Below are 23,476 nucleotides of genomic sequence, written 5' to 3' on the forward strand. Positions count from 1 at the left end.
TCATGTCTAAACCTGAGCCCAACACAATACCAGGAAGAAGTTGACAGGTACAAGCCAGTCTGTTACGTATGTGTCTGTTACATATGTGTTATAGCTGCCTCGGACAGATGTCTTCAGTAGTTGGACGCCTTGGAAATACTCAACCATGACATTGTGTGTAAGTATATATACTTACCCTATTCAACAACATATTTGGTATATGATACATATATATTAAATCAAATTTATGTATATGATACACAGACAATAATCTGCGAGTGACGAGGAATGACGGATGATCGAAGGATTTTCAACATTAATATCACGAGGGACAGATCATCCGTCATTCCTAGTCACGAGTAGTTTATTGCTTTTATTACCCATCGTCAAGTTTTAAAATAAGAAGCTGAAAAGACAGAAACAGTTAGATCTTGTTGCAGAGGCGACTTCGTCGATACCGGATCACCTGATCACGCAAATTCTACACTGAACACTAAGATTCCGCGAATGCAAAATAGTTCGTTTGAGGGGTATTAATTCTTCGATATTTAAGGAATATAATGAATTTTGGCGATAACTATACAATTTGATTCATGTATAATAAATGAATTTAAAAAGACTTGGCATTATTGTTAATACAAAATACAAAGTCTCAGAGTAACTAACTGTCATGACCATGAAAGAACACAAGAACTGATTCTACAACAGGAAATGTTTATTTGACAGACTCTTTCAAGTGAGCATACATGTATGTCTTACTTTTTGAAAGAACAGTCAATGTCGTTGCTTTTGATCTCTCCCCCGCTGTCATAGAATTTTTTATATATTTTCTATACCGTTTTATAATCTCAACAAGATCGTTCACTATTGGACTGGAGTCTTTACATTGTTGTTTACATTCATATATAGCAGACGATTTAGTCTATACATAGTACTGTATTTACAAACCGTATTTTATGGGATGTTTTTATTTGAATTAACCCCAAAAAAATTAAATGACAAATTTCATATGGCAGAAACTTGTTAGAAAAGGAAAAAGTAGTTCCGACAATGCGTCATTAACCAATGAAGTTACATGATTTCAAAAACAGCCGATCAGCCTTAAGCGACTGCTGGAAACTCCCAAGGAAGTTAATTTGTCCAAAACAATTGCAAATGTAATTGAGGTATAAAATGAAAATGGACAAATAGTAAAATTGTTACTTATTCTAAATAATTAGCCTTGAAGTACCATCCAAACTTTCATGGTCAGTTGGCGTGCAAACAATTAGCTTCCCAAGCATAAAACATAATTAAACATAACTCTTTTTTTTCAGCATAAATAAAATGACGGGAATGAAAATGTACATTCTTCTTACTTTAAACGATTTTTATGTTTGGAAATTCTCCTTTCAATAAAGTTATTTTAGGTGAAACAGGACGCTATCCCTTTCATATATTAAGTCAACTTCGAATGAAAAAAATATTTGTTAAATTTACTGAGGTTGTTTTGTTTGTTTGTTGTTTACCCGCAATCAGCAATATTCCAGCAAAATGATGGATATATGATATATATATGATGTCAGATATTAAGTATGTTCATTTGGTTATTCCTTTGTGTGGATTTCCAAAGATATAGGGGATACAATTTATTCTTATAATCGGTTAAACAAAGGTGACAGGACTTGTATAGTCAAAGCTGACATGCCAATATATCGTCTTCACGTTTCCTCAGCCATTACAATGAAATCGTAGAAACAAGAAGGGTATAAGTATTTCAACTCTCAACTTCTCTCAATGTTTTCCTTTCCTTTTCGCAACACTGGTTAACTGCGACTCCCTTCTATGTGCCATTAGGTCCGTGCGTGACACGTGCGTTTCTATAAGGGCATATACAATCTCACGTTCACTGCAACCCTTAATTTACAACCTCGCTTATTTATGTCTTTATTTACAACCTCGCTTATTTATGTCTTTACAACCTCACAAACCCGTACGTTCAATCCAGACATCTTGATCTTGATTGTTTGAGAACATCTATTCAGTCGACGCTTCAAGTTACCCATCGTTTCCCCCAGGAGGTCGGTCTCTGATAGAATTTTGTCATTGATAACTGCTATTTGAAATTCATCTCAAGCCGCCCCAGCAGAAATTAAACCAAGGGAATAAAGGGGAATTCCCAACTATCTTGTTCTTATGTTCAAGGTAATGAATTTCAGATTTTCCTGACATGCGTCCTATTGTTTAATAGAAGAAAATGAAGGAGGAAGACTTGACATGGAATACGAACACACCAATTCATTGTCTGACAAGCCGAGCATACTCTGTTGTTATACCCGATAAAAAGTGTCGTGCTTTCGTGCGAATGAATCATTGCAATACCTGGTTTTACCCACCGTCATCACGAGGTGTGTGTGTGTGTGTGTGTGTGTGGTGTGTGTGGTGTGTGGTGTGTGTGTGTGTGTGTGTGTGTGTGTGCTTTTACTAGTCCGGACCGATGCCGATTTTAAGGTGCAGTTTAACATGAATACCCCACTCAGACATACCCCACTCCGAGCCAGCCGGGCGGACGCCCTACCACTGGCCCACGGAGGCGGTCGAATGCCCAAAAAGGTTGATGATATCGTGTATACGTTATTCTGGTCTATGAGTGGAACACATCATTCCCTAATATTATAGCTCCGATAACGTTTAGGTGTTGACTCATCTTGTATCGGGACACCTGATATTACCATACAGAAATGTAATTCTCAGCAAACGAAAACCTACACAGACCACATATACAGCCTCGACAGTCCACATTGTTAGGTGTTGATGCGTTCAGAAACGACAATACACACACGAATATAACTTCGTGGCTCGATTATTCGTTTTCGTCTGCTGGTATAGATGAGATCCGAGAAGGGACATTATCGCGTTGTCGCATTGTCGCGGTTCGGTTAATTTAGACACTTTTTGCTTGTTTTTGTAAGGGAGAATAGGGCAATGCGACATTGTCCCTACTAGGATAACATAGGTATGAGCTCGAGCCTTCGAGCATTTCCACCAGTTGGGTGTTAAAGGCAAAATATCAGTCGACAAAATACGGTTGATTGAAACTTGACAAGAAGAAAATAAAGCCGATCAACCAACTTGAAAATAGATATTTGTTCAAGAAGAAACTTATTTTGGCAATATTTATGACATTATGGTAGGGGTTATCTTGGAGGTAGGTACAACTATACGTACAGTGGTATAGTAACTATCAGATATTAAAGTGCATTTTACAACAGTTGAAAAATAGAGTGCAATCTATGTTCACACCTAAATACGGCATCTGTGAATAACGTCAGGCACTATAACCTTGATAATTGGTTGAGAAAAAGGACAAAACCACTTTCAGAAAAACCTATTACAGTAAAGTACGGTTATAACTAACGAAGGGACTACTAATTTTAGTTCGTTATAACCGTAGTTCGTTATAAGCATATATACAGCATAACTACAGCAAATAGTCGGGACCAAAAAGTGAGTTCGTTATATCCGTCAGTTCGTTATAAGCGTGTTCGTTATAACCGTAGTTTACTGTAATGAGTGACTGGATATGGTTTTACGCGGAATTGACAGTAGTTCAGTAATGCCACAGCGGGGGACACCAGAAGTGCGCCTCACACACTATACCCATATTGGGGATCGAACCCGGACCTTCGGCGAGAAGAGCGGACGCTGTATCCACTCGGCTACTATATCACCCAATTCCGGCTGATATTGGATACAGCTTATGAAAACGAATTGAAGAAAGTCCTGTTTTTAAGTAATAAATTTGAGGATATATTTGGTACAAAATCATTGGGAAGATGGTTGAAATGAAACTAAATGTTTAGTGAGCGCAGAAACAAGTATTTCGGTGGAGCTAAATAAATAAAGAAAAAGGGGAAATGTTTTAGGTTATGACCAAGGGTTACCTCCCTTTTTAGTTTACCAGTACTGAAATAAAGATTATATGTAATTTTATTTCGCATTTACGGTCAGTTTATTCGTTATATTTATCAGGACATTAAAAAACCGGATTACACCGTTTCAAAGAACGCCTTCCTTGCGGTTTCGTTTATGTGAGATTTACGTCGAGGTAATAGACGCAATGCAGTGACGTTGACGTTGGCGGCTTCACATACAACATGCTTACTGGGACAAATGTGACACTAGCAAGATGTAAATGCAGGGAAAGAAATTATTTCATGTGTTTGTTTGTTTGTTGTTTAACGTCGCACTCAGCAATATTCCATATTATGACGGCGGTCTGTAAATAATCGAGTCTGGACCCGACAATTTAGTGATTGATATCATGAGCATCGATCCACGCATACGATGACACGCATTAACCAAGTCAGCCAGCCTGACCGCCCGACCCCGTTAGTCGCCCCTTACGACAAGCATAGTCGCCAGAGTCGCATGGGTTGCGGAAGACCTATTCTACCCTGGATCTCCACGGGTTTTTTTTATATGAACCGCAGACCACTCTCAAATCTGTTTGCGTGTGCCCTCCTGGAGTTTAAGTTTGCCATCGAAAGGAATACTTTTGATCTATCTTCAAACTCGAAGAAACATGATCTACAAAATAAGCGGTTGTAATTTAGAAAGTGTGTCTGCTTCGTTTTCATTGAGATTGGTGACATCCTATCCTATAATTTCATAATCCCCGAAAATTTGATGAATCATACCATTCATGTTCACTTCACTTGTTTGTCCATAATATTTTTCCAAAAGAACTCTTATCACTGGCTTCGTATAATATATACATCTTAATCATAACAAAAGGCATTTTGAAAAAAACAAACATTTTAAATTCATATTTTGATTATTTTTTATATTTGATTTTTACTGTGGCATTGGCAACAGGGTATTTCCAACCCTGAATGTTTGGCAATTACAGCACGTTCAAGGGACATAGTTCAGTTAGGGTTAACATCAACCAACGGTAAGTGAGGTAGAATTCGTTTTTCGCTCATGCCACAGATACACACCAGATTGAATTTCATAACGATATATGCAAAATGGCCAGCAGATACTTTTTGGTAGTTGTTCCCGCAAATAACATAACCTACATATGTAAGCACCGCTACTTTATTTTCCGACCCGTAAAGATTCCGGGGTAGAATAGGTCTTCAGCAACCCATACTTGCCGTAAAAGGCGACTATGCTTGTCGTAAAAGACGAATAATGGGATCGGGTGGTCAGGCTAGCTGACTTGGTTGATACATGTCATCGATCCCAAATGCGTGGATCGATGCTCATGATGTCAATCACTGGCTTGTCTGGTCCAGACTCGATTATTTTACAGACCGCCGTCATATAGCTGGAATATTGCTGAGTGCGGCGTTAAACAACAAACAAACAAACAAACAAACTTTATTTTCCTTAATCAAAGATCTAAGTGTCGTATAACGGCCTGTATGAGGAAGAAATCTGCAATCAGCTTTTGGCTTGACTCCAAAATCGGAAGACATGTCCATTCCCCTTTTGCACTGAATTGGAAAGATCTCGACAAGAGTGGAATATTGCTGGGTCCAGGAACCGTACCACCAACTCCCTCTCTGAACGATAAACCATTATCCTTATACCTCCAGTGACATCATCCTATTGTTCTCCAGTCGGGTTAAATCTCATAACCCGTTCATATTGTGACACGTGAATGTTTCTCGCTCGAAATTTATTTTTCATTTGATATGTAAAATCGAGTGACAAATATTTTCTTTATATTCCCGAGAATCGAACATAAACCTTCGAGGTAGAAGCCCAGTGAGTGTACTACTTGGCTTCTGATAAATCACATGGTTTTAAGAATGTCTTTCCCCAAGTACCTGAACCCCAGCAACAGATATTTTTCGCCCGTTTCCTAACGTTCATGGAAAGTATGTTTGAAACATAAAAATGTTGATAAATGTTGTTTTAAGTTTTCTTTTTCGGTTTATAAGCTAGATAGAGATTTAAACCCCTCATCTTCGGTTTTAGCCCTTGGACTCGGGTTTTGAATCTCCTAAACAATACTGACTTGTTTTATCCTTCACAAAAGGTATTTGATACAAGAACTAGGCATCCCCATGGGCATCAATTACACCCTTTCCCTTTTTGTCCAGCAATATTCCACCAGCTCCAACACTTAGAATCTACATTTCAAACGACTCTTGTTGCAAAATTCAAAGCCTTAGTAAAGCTTTCAAACTGTTTTGTTGAAGACAAATGGACGACAGTTCAAAATTTGATGCATTAAATAACATACCATAATTTGAATGCGTTTTGAGTGCGTGATTTCTTTTGTTGTTTGATGAGGGTTACGGTGAGCGGATTGAAGCGTTCAAATAGAAATTATCACGTGAGTGTGTTTGGGGATGGTAAATATCCTGTATTCTACCATGAATTTGGAATTTATTCGATTCTGATTGGTCAATCAGAGGCTATTAAATCACAATAAACCCCCTCTGATTGGAACAGCTTGTTTGACGGAAGCTAATATTCATAGAATGGTACAATTTTCAGTCATTGTCGGTAGGCATATTTAAATAATTATATCTACAATTACAGGTTACAAAATGCACAGATGCGGTTACTACAATATTCAAAGGATGTGTGGCAATACATTTCGTGCAGAAAACACGATAGAAATCTACAAAGGGAATGTATTTACGTTTAGGAAACAACAGAGAGATTGGAATTTTGGCGCTTTTCTATGTACGACTGTGACGTCATATCTTTTGCGTCACAATGAGCGATATGACGTCATAATGGTGACGCGCAATGTAGAGCGAAAGCCTTGCAAAGCTTGCTTTGTTTTCTTTAGGGATGCCCACCTCATGTTAGCTTACCAAGTTGCCGTGCTTGTATGCCTTCAATGCCTGTCATTTGTTCGAATGAAGTATTACGGTGTAAACAAACTTCTTGCGTATATACAGCGCCATATTTTGTTCGGTGATTCCGTAACTCACATCGATAACCTACTCAAAACACTGAACTCAACCCATGCCGCTTCACTCAGTATATTTGCTAACAGCAAAGAGTTCGCGTTTTATTTGGTCATGGTAGAATGGAGATAAACATACTGTGTTTTCAATGTACGCGCGTTCGGTTCCAAATTCAATTTAGCGGGGTTAAATCTACAGGTAACCTAGCTCTACATTGAAAGCACAGTATGTTTATCTCCTCATTAGGAATAAACATTGTATTTAGCGAGCCTTGGCGAGCTAAATACATAGTGTTTATTCCTAATACAGGATATTTACCATCCTCAAACACACAAGCGTGATAACCTCTTTATCATATAATGTCATTCTTTAATTCTGTGCTTGAAAATCGCTCTCCCTCTCTCACAAACATTACCTAAATATTGCGAGTTTTCCTGGAATGCGCGTATTAATATTTATTACGTCACAGGGTAAGTGATGTGTCAGTCGGACAGTGACAGTAGCCAATATAGTTCCAACTGATATCTGTTTCTTATACAGTGGCGAAGCAACATATACGCAAAACAACAATTGTGTTTACTTGCATTTCGCGGCAATCCATCGGTCTGTCCGCTAGAGTAACTGCCCTTTGTCAAAGGGAAGCTACTCTAACCCTAGTCTATGAGACGTCTAAGCTCCTTCCCAGCGCGTGACACCTTCGTTACACTCTCGGTAACATCGATGCCACCAGTGTGGGCGCGGCCAGTACAAGAATCTTGAAATTTACCCTCTAACTCCAAATGTAGTAACGTTGATACCTTTGTTTATGTCTTTGGGAATGGCATGATATTTCATTTTGAAAAGGTTTAAGACTGACTATGTTTTCCAGACGAATTTACTTTGTTGTTTTAATAATCGGATTGGTTCGAGATTGCAGACTAACGGAAAATCAACCAACTTCTCATCTACATTCTTACTATATCAATAACACGATAGTTTTAATGATACAGAAATTCAAATTGACAAACGAAGAAATTAATATAGCAGCGATAAGTGTATTCGGAATCACGACAGTCGTCACTTGTTTGTAAACATAACGGTCATTCGGTTGCGAGTTCAACTCCAAGCATGGTTGTGACCACCTATTCACAGTGGGGAGTTTTGACTGGTGGCAGCGATAGTATAGAGAGCTCCGCGAACGGTCTGTCGCTGTGAGGAGCTTGTGAGACGTCATGGCCACCTTCAGACGTTGTTGACTGTCGGCCTGTCCTGTCAAAACGTTAAGAAGTGCAATCAGATGTACACACCGCGACAAAACGAAAAAAGGTAACAATTCAAACATATTTCGGCCAAATCCAACTATTTTGACTTGTGGAAAAGGTTTCAAGCCACAGAGGTCTACAAGCAAAGATGTGGCTGCTGATCCAGCTTGGCTAGGCCTAGTGCCCTCGAAATTTACATCTCCAAAGTTGCCCAAACTTATAAAATGCCTTAGCGACGTCGCAGCTAGACCCTAATTTTAAGTATATTAGACTGTTCTTTTGATAATGATAGCAATTATCTCTGTAGTTTATCCAGATTCCCGATGGTTAATTCTGACTCGATTGCCGAATGACAGGGGCGACGCCATGTTTGTTTAATAACACTGAAAGTAGTCCCTACTTGACCTTTGATATTTGCATCTCTATCCGCATGTGACCCCAACGGGAATCGTTTTTATCCTTTGGCTTTATCCAGCCGAGAAACCTACCCATTATGTGATAAAAGATTTTATGTGTCCCAATGTTACAGAAAAGTGACAAAAAATGTCTGATAAAAAGGTCCCGATATATATTTTGTTCCATTTTTCTGAGGTGGACGATCGACTTGCTCTTATACGTTTGTGACAGATAACAAGCAGAACATCTGGTATGAACACAATTTGACAGTGATTCATAAACACATGCTTTTATGGTCAGAATCATACAATGGAATGGCTTTTAGCAGAGATTTCTTATGAATATCGTTAGGCTTTGCCACTTTTTTTTACGCCTGTGAAGTAACCAGGTAATACAATAAAACTTTCTGAAGGACTGACGATACTACTACTACTACTTCTACTACTACTACTACTACTACTACTAAAACTACTACTACTAGAATCATACAATGGAATGGCTTTTAGCAGAGATTTCTTATGATTATCGTTAGGCTTTGCCACTTTTTTTTTACGCCTGTGAAGTAACCAGGTAATACAATAAAACTTTCTGAAGGACTGACGATACTACTACTACTACTACTACTACTACTACTACTACTACTACTACTACTACTACTACTACTAAAACTACTACTACTAGAATCATACAATGGAATGGCTTTTAGCAGACATTTCTTATGAATATCGTTAGGCTTTGCCACTTTTTTTTACGCCTGTGAAGTAACCAGGTAATACAATAAAACTTTCTGAAGGACTGACGATACTACTACTACTACTACTACTACTACTACTACTACTAAAACTACTACTACTAGAATCATACAATGGAATGGCTTTTAGCAGACATTTCTTATGAATATCGTTAGGCTTTGCCACTTTTTTTTACGCCTGTGAAGTAACCAGGTAATACAATAAAACTTTCTGAAGGACTGACGATACTACTACTACTACTACTACTACTACTACTACTAAAACTACTACTACTAGAATCATACAATGGAATGGCTTTTAGCAGAGATTTCTTATGATTATCGTTAGGCTTTGCCACTTTTTTTTACGCCTGTGAAGTAACCAGGTAATACAATAAAACTTTCTGAAGGACTGACGATACTACTACTACTACTACTACTACTACTACTAAAACTACTACTACTAGAATCATACAATGGAATGGCTTTTAGCAGAGATTTCTTATGATTATCGTTAGGCTTTGCCACTTTTTTTTACGCCTGTGAAGTAACCAGGTAATACAATAAAACTTTCTGAAGGACTGACGATACTACTACTACTACTACTACTACTACTACTACTACTACTACTAAAACTACTACTACTAGAATCATACAATGGAATGGCTTTAAGCAGAGATTTCTTATGATTATCGTTAGGCTTTGCCACTTTTTTTTTACGCCTGTGAAGTAACCAGGTAATACAATAAAACTTTCTGAAGGACTGACGATACTACTACTACTACTACTACTACTACTACTACTACTACTACTAAAACTACTACTACTACTAGAATCATACAATGGAATGGCTTTTAGCAGAGATTTCTTATGATTATCGTTAGGCTTTGCCACTTTTGTTTACGCCTGTGAAGTAACCAGGTAATACAAAAAAACTTTCTGAAGGACAGACGATACTACTACTACTACTGCTACTACTACTACTACTTCTACTACTACTACTACTACTACTACTACTACTACTACTACTACTACTAGTACTACGACTACGACTACGACTACAACTACTACTGCTAAATCTAACATAAATCACAGTCATTGCAACCATCCCCAGTTCTGCCACTTTTATGCTACAAGCTACCATCATTCCTCGCCTACGCTGCCACTGAACTACTACACCTACAAAAGTTATTACTCATACGTGTACGGGACTGCAGTCATAATAACAATGTTAAACAACTACTTTCAGATTGGACTTGTGCTACCTCTGTGGCTGACAGTGGTTCTGATGTCAACAGATGGATCATCACTTGATTGCCAGCCGTGCAGATGTTCTGAAACAAAGGGTGAAATCATTGCATATTGTACAAATAGATCCTTATCATCAGTTCCCAACAACCTCCCGTACAATGTAACAGACCTAAGACTGAGTCATAACAGAATGAGCAATACTGGCAAATATTTGAAAAAGTACACATTTTTAAAAAGGCTTGATCTGTCATTCAACAAACTCTACACGCTTGGGAGAAATGCTTTTGTCGGACTTACAGAGTTGGAAGTTCTAATACTTAGCCACAATCATTTATCCTTGTCCAAAAGTGTTTATCCTGTACGGATGTTCCGGTTCCAGAAGAAGCTCAGGGTTCTGAAAATGGAAAGTAATTCTCCGGTAGAATATGAAGGACATCTCAATAATTCGCTGGCAGAAATATATTTACTTCAGTATCCCGACGAAATCTTTAAAGATTTGGTTTCCCTTGAGGAACTTCACATAGATGGGCTCAGGAATCCAGTGTTTGGAGAAGGATTTAAATACACCAATATCACAAGGCTGGTGATTGGAGGGAATTGTGACATGAGACACGTGTCAAATGTAACATTCCGCTATTTGAGGGGAATAACGCACCTCGATGTTACAAGTTGCGAAGTAACTGACATTGGCCAGTCTGCATTTGAGCCTTTCCAAAACATTCACACGTTAGACTTGTCTAACAATCCCAATCTTGGGTTGGACAAGGCTTGTGCGAGTTTGTACGGTCTTCGTAATTCTTCATTGAAAATTCTAAAAGCAAATAAAATTGTCAGATATCAGGGAACTGGCATTCTCGTATCTGTGGAACACGTAAAATATATGACTGATATGGTCCTTGAGGGATTACATCTAGACGACAACCGGATAGAATTACTGGATCCTCGAGTGCCCGTCCTCATGCCTAAAACCCTTAAAACTGTTTCCTTTCGAAGAAACATGTTTTTGTTTGGTATTTACCTTCTAACAATGACATCAATGACCAACCTGCAGTTTGTGGATAGTTCTTCAGGTCATTGGTCTCATGCTCGTCCATTTTCAGTACAGGCAAAAGCTCAACTTGCTTCTATTCTCACAAACCCTCATATGGATTATGCTGACATCTCACGACATGACGAAAGTGGCAGTACAGTTTGCTCTGTCGCCAACTCAAATAAACATGATTTTTCGCAATTTGGAGATATTTCTGTTGATGACATACCGTGGCCGGGAAATTTCACCATTAATATTCCACCGAATGCAACACATGGAAACGCCAGCAACTCAAAACTGAGTTACATCATCCCTAGAATTACCTTTGGTAAAAACAGATTGAAGGTTTTGGATCTGTCTTATAATTTCTTTACACAGTGGTCTGGGCCGATTATCGGGCTTCATCATCTGGAATTCATTGATGGATCGCACAATTATTGTGAATTAATAAGCATACACTTCTTTGATGATTTCCTTTCCTTGAGAATACTGAACATCAGCTACAATTATCTTGGCTATTCTTTACAGAATGAAACATTTCGTAAGCTATCCAATCTTGAACATCTGGACCTATCAAATAATAAACTAAATACTCTTCCAAGAGACATTTTTAAGGGCTTAGAATATCTCACATACCTGAGTGTTCGGTCCAACTATTTGAATACGTGGAATGCCAATATTGGGGATCTGAGGAATCTGAAACTTTTGGACCTCTCTGAAAATCTCTTTGAGCAGCTTGATGTAACCTTTAGAAATCAGATTGATGACAATACAAGCAAAGGATTGCTTATAGTGCTTCAAAGGAACCGATGGAGATGTACATGTGAGACGCTGAGCTTCTTAAAGTGGCTAAACATTAAAGGCAGCAGTGTTTATGATATGGAGGAACTATCCTGTACAGAGGTAGATGGTGGCGAAAAGGACATGGCCAATCTACCAGAAATCATCATGGAACTGGAGAAGAACTGTGCATCCTACACTGGGGTGGTGATTGGGATGGTCAGTCTCATTATGCTGGTCTTGGCATTAACCGTGACAGGCGTCGTGTACAGATACAGGTGGAAACTGAGGTACCTCTACTACGTTGCCCGGAACAGACACAGAGGGTACCTGCCTGCTGTAGAGGCGGAACAGGAGTTCGAGTTTGATGCTTTCATATCCTACGCTGACGAGGACCGTGGACTTGTGGTAAGGGACATGAGGCAGAAGCTTGAAGAGATACAAGGACTAAAGCTCTGTATCCATCACCGAGATTTCCTCGTTGGAGAGGCTATTGCAGCCAACATCCTGAACGCTGTCAAATCCAGCAGGAAGACTGTGATCATCCTGTCCAGACATTTCTTGAGGAGCTACTGGTGTAAGTACGAAGTTGAGATGGCCAAGATGGAGAGTATCTACACTGGACGGAACGCACTGCTGGTTGTAGTCCTAGAGAACATCCCTGTGAAGGACCTGACTCCTGATATTGTGGAGTTGATGCGTCAAGATTCCTATGTAGAGTACACGGATGATCAGGATGGTCAGGAAGTGTTCTGGCAGAATCTGGAGCGGGCAATACGTACAATGTAGTGTGACGATTCTAATGCAGGGGCCTTCTATGTAGTTTAAGGTTCCTTGCATAATTGCAACATTTTCAGTTCGTTTACACACTTATCTGTCTGCCTATCTAGTAGTTACATATTATCAGCGTTCATTAATGAATTAATGAATATATATATGAGTGAGTGAGTTTGGTTTAACACCGCTTTGAACTCTAAAGTTTAGTTGTATAATATGTGCAACTAAATTCAATAAATTAAATTTCACATATTAACACACCTTTCTGAAAAAGTGAGCTTATGTCATGGTATTTTTGTTTGGCGTTCGTCGTCGGCGTTTGTAAAATTCTCAGAAATCATGGCACAAATGACACCTGACTTGTTCAATAACTTCGAAATTAGATTCGAAATTTAATCAATTTTGGTACATGTTGGGTTCAAACACAAATGCCCCTTAATTGCGACATTTTACAAATGGACGCCACATTGGGGATTGTGAAACATGGCTGAAATATATCTGTTCACAATATAAACAGTTCGGTAAGACACACCTTTTCATACAACTGTTCTTGTGGTCATACTGAAATTTGTATTTAGGACGAAAATAACGAAAACGTTTATAAAAACACCATTGACCTTGATTGCATCATTGACACAACACTTTATACCGGATCGGTTCGGTCGAGCAGCCTTGGGTTAAAGCGTTCGCTCGCCACGCCGAAGACCCGGGTTTGATTCCCGACATGAGTACAATGTGTGAAGCCCATTTCTGGTGTCCCCCGGTTGATATTGCTGGAATATGTCTAAAAGCGGCGTAAAACCATACTCCCTCTCTCCCCCCCTCACTCACTCATATCAGATCCTTGAGAGAATTTTATTGATTGATGTTGGATGCATTATTAATGTCACATTTTGAATTCAATAAGACTAAATATATGTAATGAAGATCCTGGATGCTTTATGAATTAAGGCTACTAGACAACGCCAATGTCACTATAAAACTACTTTTAATTAGTATATTACCTTCACATAACACTGGCTTCACATGCAATATCACTTCATTGTAATGTATGCTCTGCAACAAGAGATGAAGTCACAGCAGATGAACCCTTGGTTGATATTTACTTCTAATATCATCAAAAGTAGTACATACAAGTAGCAAATGGTATTCGTCATCTATACCTCGATCACATCAAGAACAGTTTCTCATGCCTTTATCGATTTTTTGCCACCTCCCTTCTTTTTTTCTCAACCGTAATAGTCCCCCTTTAAACTTCACTAAAATATTTCGAAGATTTAACTCGCTAATTTCAATAAAAAAAATTTCTGGTTTAAGCAAACTTTTATATTCTCTATAAAGATATATATTTTTGACTACATGTAAATACGTTTCTAAGAAACATATAATGTCACGTGACCTAAAAGAGTCAAGAAAATCAATGTCATCTAGTCTACTTCGCAGACCATATATGTTCCATGTACATATTGATGACAGAAGACAATTTGACTTCACTGTCCGATGTATTAATGACATGGCCTGGGAGAATACGACTTTATTATACCAAGAAAACATTTATTGCACAGTTAATTATCACTAAAATATGATTCAGTACTCCGTCTCGAAGAGTTACTGGTGCACAAGATGGACAAGATGAAAAGTATCTACATTAATCGGAACGCAATTCTGGCGGTAGTCCTTCAGATTGTCCTTGCGAAGGATCTGCATTCTGATATTGTGTAGTAGAGCCAATATTCCTGTGTAGAGTGCAAAGATGATGGGATAATCAAGGCGAATCTTGATCGGGCCCTTTGTTGCCGAGAGACGTTTACTGTGTTTTTTGTGAATCCATCCCACTGGACTGCACTTCAACCTACAGGATCTGTCGGGGTTTTCGAGCAGTATGGGCTTCTCCATTGATTGACTATGATTTGTCAGGAAGATATATTACTCTATATGTCCAGAATTATTTAATTATTTAAAACAACTTTTATTACCGGGTTCCGACTTGCGGAATCTGGAATGGGTAATGTTTGATTTTGATTACTGTTTAAACCACAATTTACGTACACTTGTTATAATGCAGTGGTATAACGGATGTATCTTTCAAATATTTTAATGGAGTATTGATGAATGATGTCCATTTGCATATTTAATGTCATGTCTCAAAGAAAAGTTTTGACAAGATAGGAACATCACAAATCTTGTTCTATTGGTACATGAACCTCAACGAGGAGTTTTCCTAGATTCCAAAATGTTGTATTTTATTTTTAATATACAGCTGGATAGTTGTTTACGTTGTCAGACAATGACTAGTGTGCCCGAACAAGATTCGGGTTTTTGTTTGTTTGTTTGCTTGTTTGTTTTGTTTGTACGATTACGTTCAACAAACCCGGAATGTTACGAATTTGGGGGATTTAAGGACGCTTGATGACTACTGTTAAGATCCGATTTTTCAGGATGTTACTCAAACCCATGACAAAGCCATCTGGAGGTGGTTGATTTCTTTCTCAAAACGTTCTCGGAATTTAAGTTAAAGAACGAAGTATGACAAAGGTCCCTTGTGGTCCACTAGAACATCAACTTTTAGGAACGAATGAAACCAGCTCCAATTTTCGATTGCCTTCCCTTGTTTCCAGCTTTTGTTATCTTATTATCCCCCGCCACGAAGTGGAAGGGGGATATAGGGATGGGTGCCGTCCGTCCGTCCTTTCGTCCTTCCATCCTTCCATCCGTCACGTTTCGTTTCCGGAGCAAAAAACCGTACCATATTTCTTCACCAAACTTGGCACATAATGTCATCTCGCAGTATTGAATACATTTTCCATTCTTGTTGGTAAGTTCTGCATTGCTTGTGTGTATGTTCCTCCAAAAGTGTCATGGACACGGTTGTTGAATTCATTGACTCACTTTATGCAGAAATACAACTCATTACAAATACAACAGTGTCACTGATCTTAAACCTACTCAACTGTGTAAACAATATATATATTCTGGTCAACCATACTTTGTACTACACTTGCTTGATAACGGTGTCAGAACCTACACCGAAATCATCGATCCTAATTGTAATTAAGAAGTTGTTTGTCCATTTGTCTCCTCCTTACTCATTCGAAATACAGTTACATATTCTATCATTAACTGCAGATGGGTAACAACACCAGTAATAACTTTTTTTAGTGCTGCAAATAAGGCCATTTACAAAAAGGCCCAGTGAACATAGTTCACAGGAGCTAATGCATTGCACACAACCGGACATGTCATATTGGCGGGGGATGTGAGTATTTCATGCTTGTTACTTTTGTTGTTCTTACATGTACATATATATGCTCTCTGCCTCATGGCATTCGTTCACCTGATGAAGGAGTAAGCATATACTCCGAAACGTTGTGTTCCTTATGATAAAGAAGTTGACATCCATAAATTCACTTCCTTATCTTTATCACTTCTAAATGCCTTTCAAAGACTTAAACCTTTGAAATTTTAATAAAATTGATAGGGAATGCCAATATCATGGAACGTATTTTTTTCTTACAACACATATTTGTTTTACTAAAATCAAAATCAAATGTAGAAGTTGGTAATTAAGGATGGTTCTATGGGCTTTCGGGAAGTGGTGTTTCTGATATTTGAACATGAGAAGGCGGGGTCTTAGCTGATGTTTTCAGAAGACGCCGGGACATTGAAAACATGATAATGGACTTGGACTTTCTCAAAGTTTGAAACAAGACTCGACTATCAGATTATTGAAGGATTAAATAAGAGGCCGCAATGATATAGCAGGACTGTTGCTGAAAAAAATCATTCACTGACTCTTATATGCCATCACAGGCAGACTGTGTAATCCATGATATACATGGTGATGCATCAGGGTATTGCAGGTGCAACACAGGAGTGAGTGAGTGAGTGAGTGAGTTGGGTTTAACGCCGCTTTGAACATTATTCCAGTTATATCACGGCGTGCCAGCTTAATGTGGGAGGAAAGCCCGAAGTGATGCAGGTCTAAGACGTTTACCACTTCGGTGAAACCCACGAGCGCGGGTATGGTGGTGACAAACCTAGAAACATAATCGGGGCGAATAGGGATTCGAACCCACAATCATAGGTTTCTGGTGTGCCCAAGGGACGCATCTCTGCACAGCGAATCGCGGCGCCTTAGACGACTGGGCCACCCGTGCCCCCTACAACACAGGAGCTACTCAGGGTGATCGATTATAAGTGTGAACTGAAGTATTCAAAAACAAGAGAGCCGATGTTCATTGTCGCCCAATGCCAAAACTATCCACTCCCCACTCCCACAAGTAACCTGTGTTCGTGGACTGAGAAATTCAGGGGTGCAACGTGTTCATAAAGACATATCCTGGCAAAAAAGGTCTGCCACCTTCATTGCGTATAGTGAGGCCGGCACATTTCTGATTTCAATATGTCAATTAAAATCGAAAATCACAAAATGTTTTTTTAAAAATTTATTTGCAACTGAAATGATATTGATATATTACATATGACATATGTCAAGAAACTAGGTCACTGAATAAAAAAAATAAAATAACTGTGATTGGTATAAGTAAACTTTTATCCAGCGAGTGCAATTCAGACAAATCCATGCACCAGGATAGCTAAGTCATGGTTTGTATCTGATGCTACACCAAAACAGACAGGCCTTGGTTTGGGTCTGGTATTTCACCAGGACTACCAGGTCATGGTTTTGGTATGGTGCTACACAAGAAGAACTAGGTCTTGGTCTGGGTCTGACACTACATCAGGAGAACCAGGCCATGGTTTGGGTCTGACACTACACTAGGACTATCAGATCAAGGTTTTGGTAAGGTTCTACACCAGGAGAACCAGGTCATGGTTTGATATTACACGTGGAAAGCCAGGTCCAAAGTTTGTTATCTCCCTACTTAAAAAACCTTTTAAAGTGAATCTATCATAATCTGCAAATAAAATGTTTATCATACACTCTCAAAAAAAAAAGAAACGCACAGTTAGATTTTTAGTAAATTTATTGTCCCTCATAAAGTCGATATATTAAATTTAATATCATAGATACAAATGCAAAATTTTGGAGCACAACATGTTGTCGTTGTACAAAGGCATTGAAAACTGTTCCTTGTCATGTCACATAAGGCCACAAGGTGGCGCTGAACTCCGCGGGCAGTAATCACGGCTCTGCATCTCCTCGGCAACAACTGGATAAGTGTACGAATTCTGTCCTACGGAATTCTGCGCCATTCTGCTTGTAACGCGTTTGTCAGTTGTGGGAGTGTCGATCAGATGTCCCAGATGTCCCAGATGTGTTCGATTGGGTTGACATCTTGAGATCTCGACGGCCAGGGCAAGACGTTGATGTTGGCATTATGAAGGTAGTGTACCGTGACACGAGCTCCCTCTGGCGGTCAATGATTGGAAGAAGATGAGGTTGAAGAATTTGATTCATGTAGCGATTTGCTGTCACATTTCCCTGAACCACAACCAAGTCAGATCTCGTGGTGTAGGATATGGCTCACCACACCATGACACAAAGGTCACAAAGGCGGCAAATGGTGCTGTGGTGGACGTTGAAGTGGCGTGTAACAGAAGACTGCGATTCCCTCTTTGGATACGTCCTATGGCGATGTTCCGACCGGCAGCGCTGAGTCTCGGCATTTTGGAACTTGAAAAATGTTGACAATTGAACGACAAATTATTGGCTTATGCTTGCCTTTTTGTAGCAACTGTTTTCCTCTATGACATTTTTGAACAAGTGTGACAACAATGCCGTTTAAGACATTGCAAATCGACAATGGCTGCGCTCTGACGCACCGTTTGTCAAATACCAGGCCACCAACATTTTCCAATAACATATATCCAATTTATATACCGGATTTTTTGTGTACTCAGGTTCAATGAACTACATACTACCTGTGCGTTTCTATTTTTGAAGAGTGTATATAGATATCTGTGTATTTTCGCTGTGACAATGTTTCTTATTTCTTGCTGTGTCGTGTGAAGTAACGAACGCTTTGAGCTTCAAATAACTAAAGCACATGAATAGGACGTGAGCACTGTCACCATCAACGTTAGGAAATGTAGTTGGAGGAGTGGAGTGAGGTTGAGGATTGTAACAATTGCGGTAATGGTACATAGGTAGTTCTATAGTATTCTGGGCATATTTACCTTCCAAACATGCAGATTATGAGCTCTTTTCGACATAATGTCAAGCCGGAAACGCCCACCAGCTCCCAGATTGAGCTGATTGGAAGGGATGTGGAATCCTTAAGGGAAGCAGCTTTAACCTGAGGTCGAACTTGTGAATGTGACTGTTATATTTAAAGGTGAGAGGTGAATCCATAAAGGATAATTGAAGAAGGGACATACTTCTGGCTTCAGCTTGTACTTCAGCTCTCAATGCGTTAATACTATAACGATTTATCGTCGGGTGATACTGGTTATGTGGGAAATCCTACTCTTTTCGCGATCACCTTTGTCATCACTGAGTTTGATCCATTCACATACCTTTCACAGCTGTTTGACCTTTTACGCCCATTGGAATCTGTTTCGGCAGATATTCGAGACAGTTTTTTCTTTGGCTTGACGTTTTATGTTTATAGTGAGTGCTTTAAGACATATTCCAGCAATATCACGGCTGGGGACACCAGAAATGGGCTTCACACATTGTACCCATGTCGGGATTCGAACCCGGGTTTTCAGCGTGACGAGCGAACGCTTTAACCACTAGGCTACTCGACCGCCCCTTTATGTTTATACGCAGCTGGGCTTTTCGTTAACCATCACATCTTATATAACATAAAGATCAGTAGCTGTAGTCTCAAACAATTTCTGTTTCGCCCGTCCGCTCATTCTGGGAGTGAGCTTATGAATCACAAAAAGATTACATGAAATGAATACAAACAACAGATTAAATATATCAGTACAAGTACAAACTATAATTCTTGATTTCTGATTTCTGAAAATATGTCATCATTATGATTATGACAATGAATGGGCTCAATTCTGAAAAACGTGATTGGTGCAGCAGCTGGGCTGTTCCCATGAGAATTCCACTCCGTATGATGGCATATCACTGGCATTTGATTGGCGATCAGATGATAAAAACAATATTCACGTGGAGAAAAGCCAAAGCAAAGTTCATTATGAACTTTAACCAGATGCAATAATTTATCTTTGAATGATCTCACGAGGGTCACTGTATTTACACAACCCAGATAACCATTACACAGCTTGGGTTGAAATTGAAAATGTATGGTGAATACTTCCGAGTATACAATGCGATATTCTGCCAGTGAGGAGCTCGTTGGGGTCATCTTAGGGTCACAATTCGCTGCACAGAGTTGCGTCCCTTTGGCGAGCCAGGCACCTATGACCTTGAACTCAATAGGACCGTCATGTTTCCAGGTTTGTCAGCGCCATACCCGTGCTCGTGGGTTCACCAAAGCGGTAAACGTCTAAAACATGCATCAATTCGGGCTTTCTTCCTCCTGAAGCCGACACGTTGTGATATAACTGGAATACTGCTCAAAGTGGCATTAAACCAAACTCACTCATCACTCACTATCGAAACAGGCGGCGTTAATTGTTGGTGCTTTCTTCCAGTACCGTCTTCAGCCAATACAAACATGTAGGACATGGGGTGGTGTAGAAGGAGTAAGATGTCCCGTGGTGGCGTGTCCGTCGTGTGCAGGAAGACAACGCATAGGTCATAGAACTCTCAGACAAGGACAGTGATGTTCAGTTCATATTCCACAAGTTATGCCTTGATACCTTCACTCAGGGCTGGTTGGGTAGCCTAGTGTTTAAAGCGTTCGCTCGTCACGCCGAAGTCCCGTGGTCGATTCACCCAATGTGTACAATGTGTGAAGCCCTTATGTCCTCAACTTGCAATTTTCTAAAAGCTGTGTATAAATCATACTTACTCACTCACTTCATATTTAATTTTAGGTTCATATCTATGCAGAACGCTAAGGAGAGAAACATACTTTCAGTGGGATATGTTTACGGACGTATTATACCTTTTCCTCTGCCCTATATGTTTAACAGCAGTGTTGTAAATATGAAACTAATGCATCCAATACATATTTACTCCTTGACAACGCACAAGCATGCCCTTTATTGATACATAAGCAAATATGCGGTTGTGTAGAAACTGTAGTTGTACCCATTTACTTTATACAGTAAACTACGGTTATAACGAACACGCTTATAACGAACTGACGGATATAACGAACTTACTTTTTTGGTCCCGACTATTTGCTGTAGTTATGTTGTATATATGCTTATAACGAACTACGGTTATAACGAACTAAAATTAGTAGTCCCTTTGAGTTCGTTATAACCGTAGTTTACTGTATTATAAATGGTATCCATTTTCATATGGAATATGTTGTTAGTCGGTTCTTTCGGCGACGTCAATTTGCTGCGTCACATCCTCATGAAGCCTTCGTCCGACAAATTACAGAAACAATTCCGTATGAAAGATTATTTGATTAATTGATGATATCTGCTATGATTTTGTTTGTTTTGTTGCTGTTTAACGCCGCACTCAGCAATATTCCAGCTATATGACGGCGGTCTGTAAATAATCGAGTCTGGACCAGACAATCCAGTGATTGATATCATGAGCATCTATCTTCGCAAATGGGATACGATGACATGCATGAACCAAGTCAGCGAGCCTGACAAGCACAATCGCATGTTAGGCGTGTAAAATCAAATACTGGACTAACACAACACATCATCTACTCACAGTGGCATTTATCGAAATTACTGCACGTATGTGTATTCAGCAGGGATGCTAAAATAAAATAACATGTTCTGGATTTATAAAACATTTTGCTCATATTAGCTCTGTCTAATAAACCAACTAAAACGTAAAAGTCTTATACCTTGATGTCTGTAACAATAAGTGTGAAACGACAGATTCACACTCACGATTCAGTGTATAACTTGAAGCCTACAAGAACGAAAGTTTGAACAAATAGATTTCAGATAACTATATTCATGCGGGTGTGACCTTGTCAGAAATAATTATGCCATAACACACTAATACAACGAAAACTCTCACCATAAAGTCATTTACATTCAAACATGCAAGTAACACTCTTAAAACCCAACATGACGTTGGATGTTAGGGTGACAGGTGACGTACGATAAACATATATGGAATCAGTGGTTGTCGTCCTTTTATTGATCGATTCACGACTAATATATTGAGTAATGGACAACATGTCCTTATACAATATATCTGGGGAAGGCGACAACAGGTCCCTAAGAACCCTGATCGTAAGAGCCGACGAGATGGTTCGGGTGGTCAGGCTCGATGATTTGGACGATTGTGTTTCATTGTACCCCAACGGGGTGGATCCTTGTTCGCATTGGATCGCTGGATTGACTGACTTTTGCAGACTTGATTATTTGCAGGCCGCCGTCATATATCTTGAATAGCGTCGCCTTATCCACCACATAAACAAACATGAAACTACGCACACGAAAAATGAGAGTTGGTCAGTTAGTCGTCTCCAGCAATCATCTGATATGGTATATAGGTTTCACGAACGTGAAACACTAATGAGGTTATTGATTGCTGTTATTCTTTTTCATGTTGTTACATTTTCCTCAGCTGTTCTGTTTCCGTGGGAGTAACAACATATTGACAGATTCATTTGTTAATGACAATGCGGGGAATTCATCTGTTCAGCTGCTTCCTTAATGTCCCCCGAGAAGCATGGGGTCAAGCCTGTCTGTGAAACACAACGATACCTCCTCTTCAAAAGTCTAATATCCGCTTCCGGGAAGCCGTGTGTAGTAATACATATACGTAGAATGCGGTTACCTTTCGCGGGTTCATTCAAGCGCTGCGTAATGGCACACTTGCCTATCAATCACTCTTATCTTCTTCATCATCATCATCATCATCATCATCATCATCGTCATCATCGGGAATGAAGAAGAAACACGAGAAACCACATAGGTTGTTCTTTTTAGTAAAGTAAAAAAGGTCTTATTCGAAAATGCTTTCTATATGAAGTTAAACGTATAAAACAATTCTAACGTCGTTATTACATTAAATAACATACCATAATTTAAGTGCGTGATTAGTTTGTTTGACCATTGAAAGTTGTTTGCCTTCGTTCCGGTTTCAAACCGTTTTCTGCTTGACACGCGTAGGGCATTTCCAAAATGATGGCTGATGCAATTCCCTATTTTGACAATGTTTCCGTGTATCTTCAGGTAAACAGTTGACTTGCCTTTGCATGTGTTTGTAACGGGTTTCACTGGTGTGGAAGGGTACTCTCATATTTTCGCGAACAGAATGTACCGTCACTATTTGATAGTTATTCATAAACACATACTTATGAAATCGTCGGAACTTCTAAAATATCCAATTTAGTGAAAT

At 39.2% G+C, this 23,476-nt stretch overlaps 1 protein-coding gene across 1 annotated transcript; it reads left to right on the forward strand.

The window, feature by feature from the left end:
* LOC124148630 (toll-like receptor 4) lies at nucleotides 1-15,846 on the forward strand. Its single transcript, XM_046519811.2, has 2 exons — nucleotides 1-157; nucleotides 10,513-15,846. The coding sequence occupies exons 1-2, from the start codon at nucleotides 146-148 to the stop codon at nucleotides 13,111-13,113; spliced, it is 2,613 nt and encodes an 870-aa protein (XP_046375767.1). The 5' UTR covers nucleotides 1-145; the 3' UTR covers nucleotides 13,114-15,846.
* The last annotated feature ends 7,630 nt before the right edge of the window (nucleotides 15,847-23,476 follow it).

The sequence above is a fragment of the Haliotis rufescens genome, unplaced genomic scaffold (genome assembly GCF_023055435.1).
Source record: "Haliotis rufescens isolate VD_foot unplaced genomic scaffold, xgHalRufe1.0.p SCAF_13, whole genome shotgun sequence".
Lineage (NCBI taxonomy): Eukaryota > Metazoa > Mollusca > Gastropoda > Lepetellida > Haliotidae > Haliotis > Haliotis rufescens.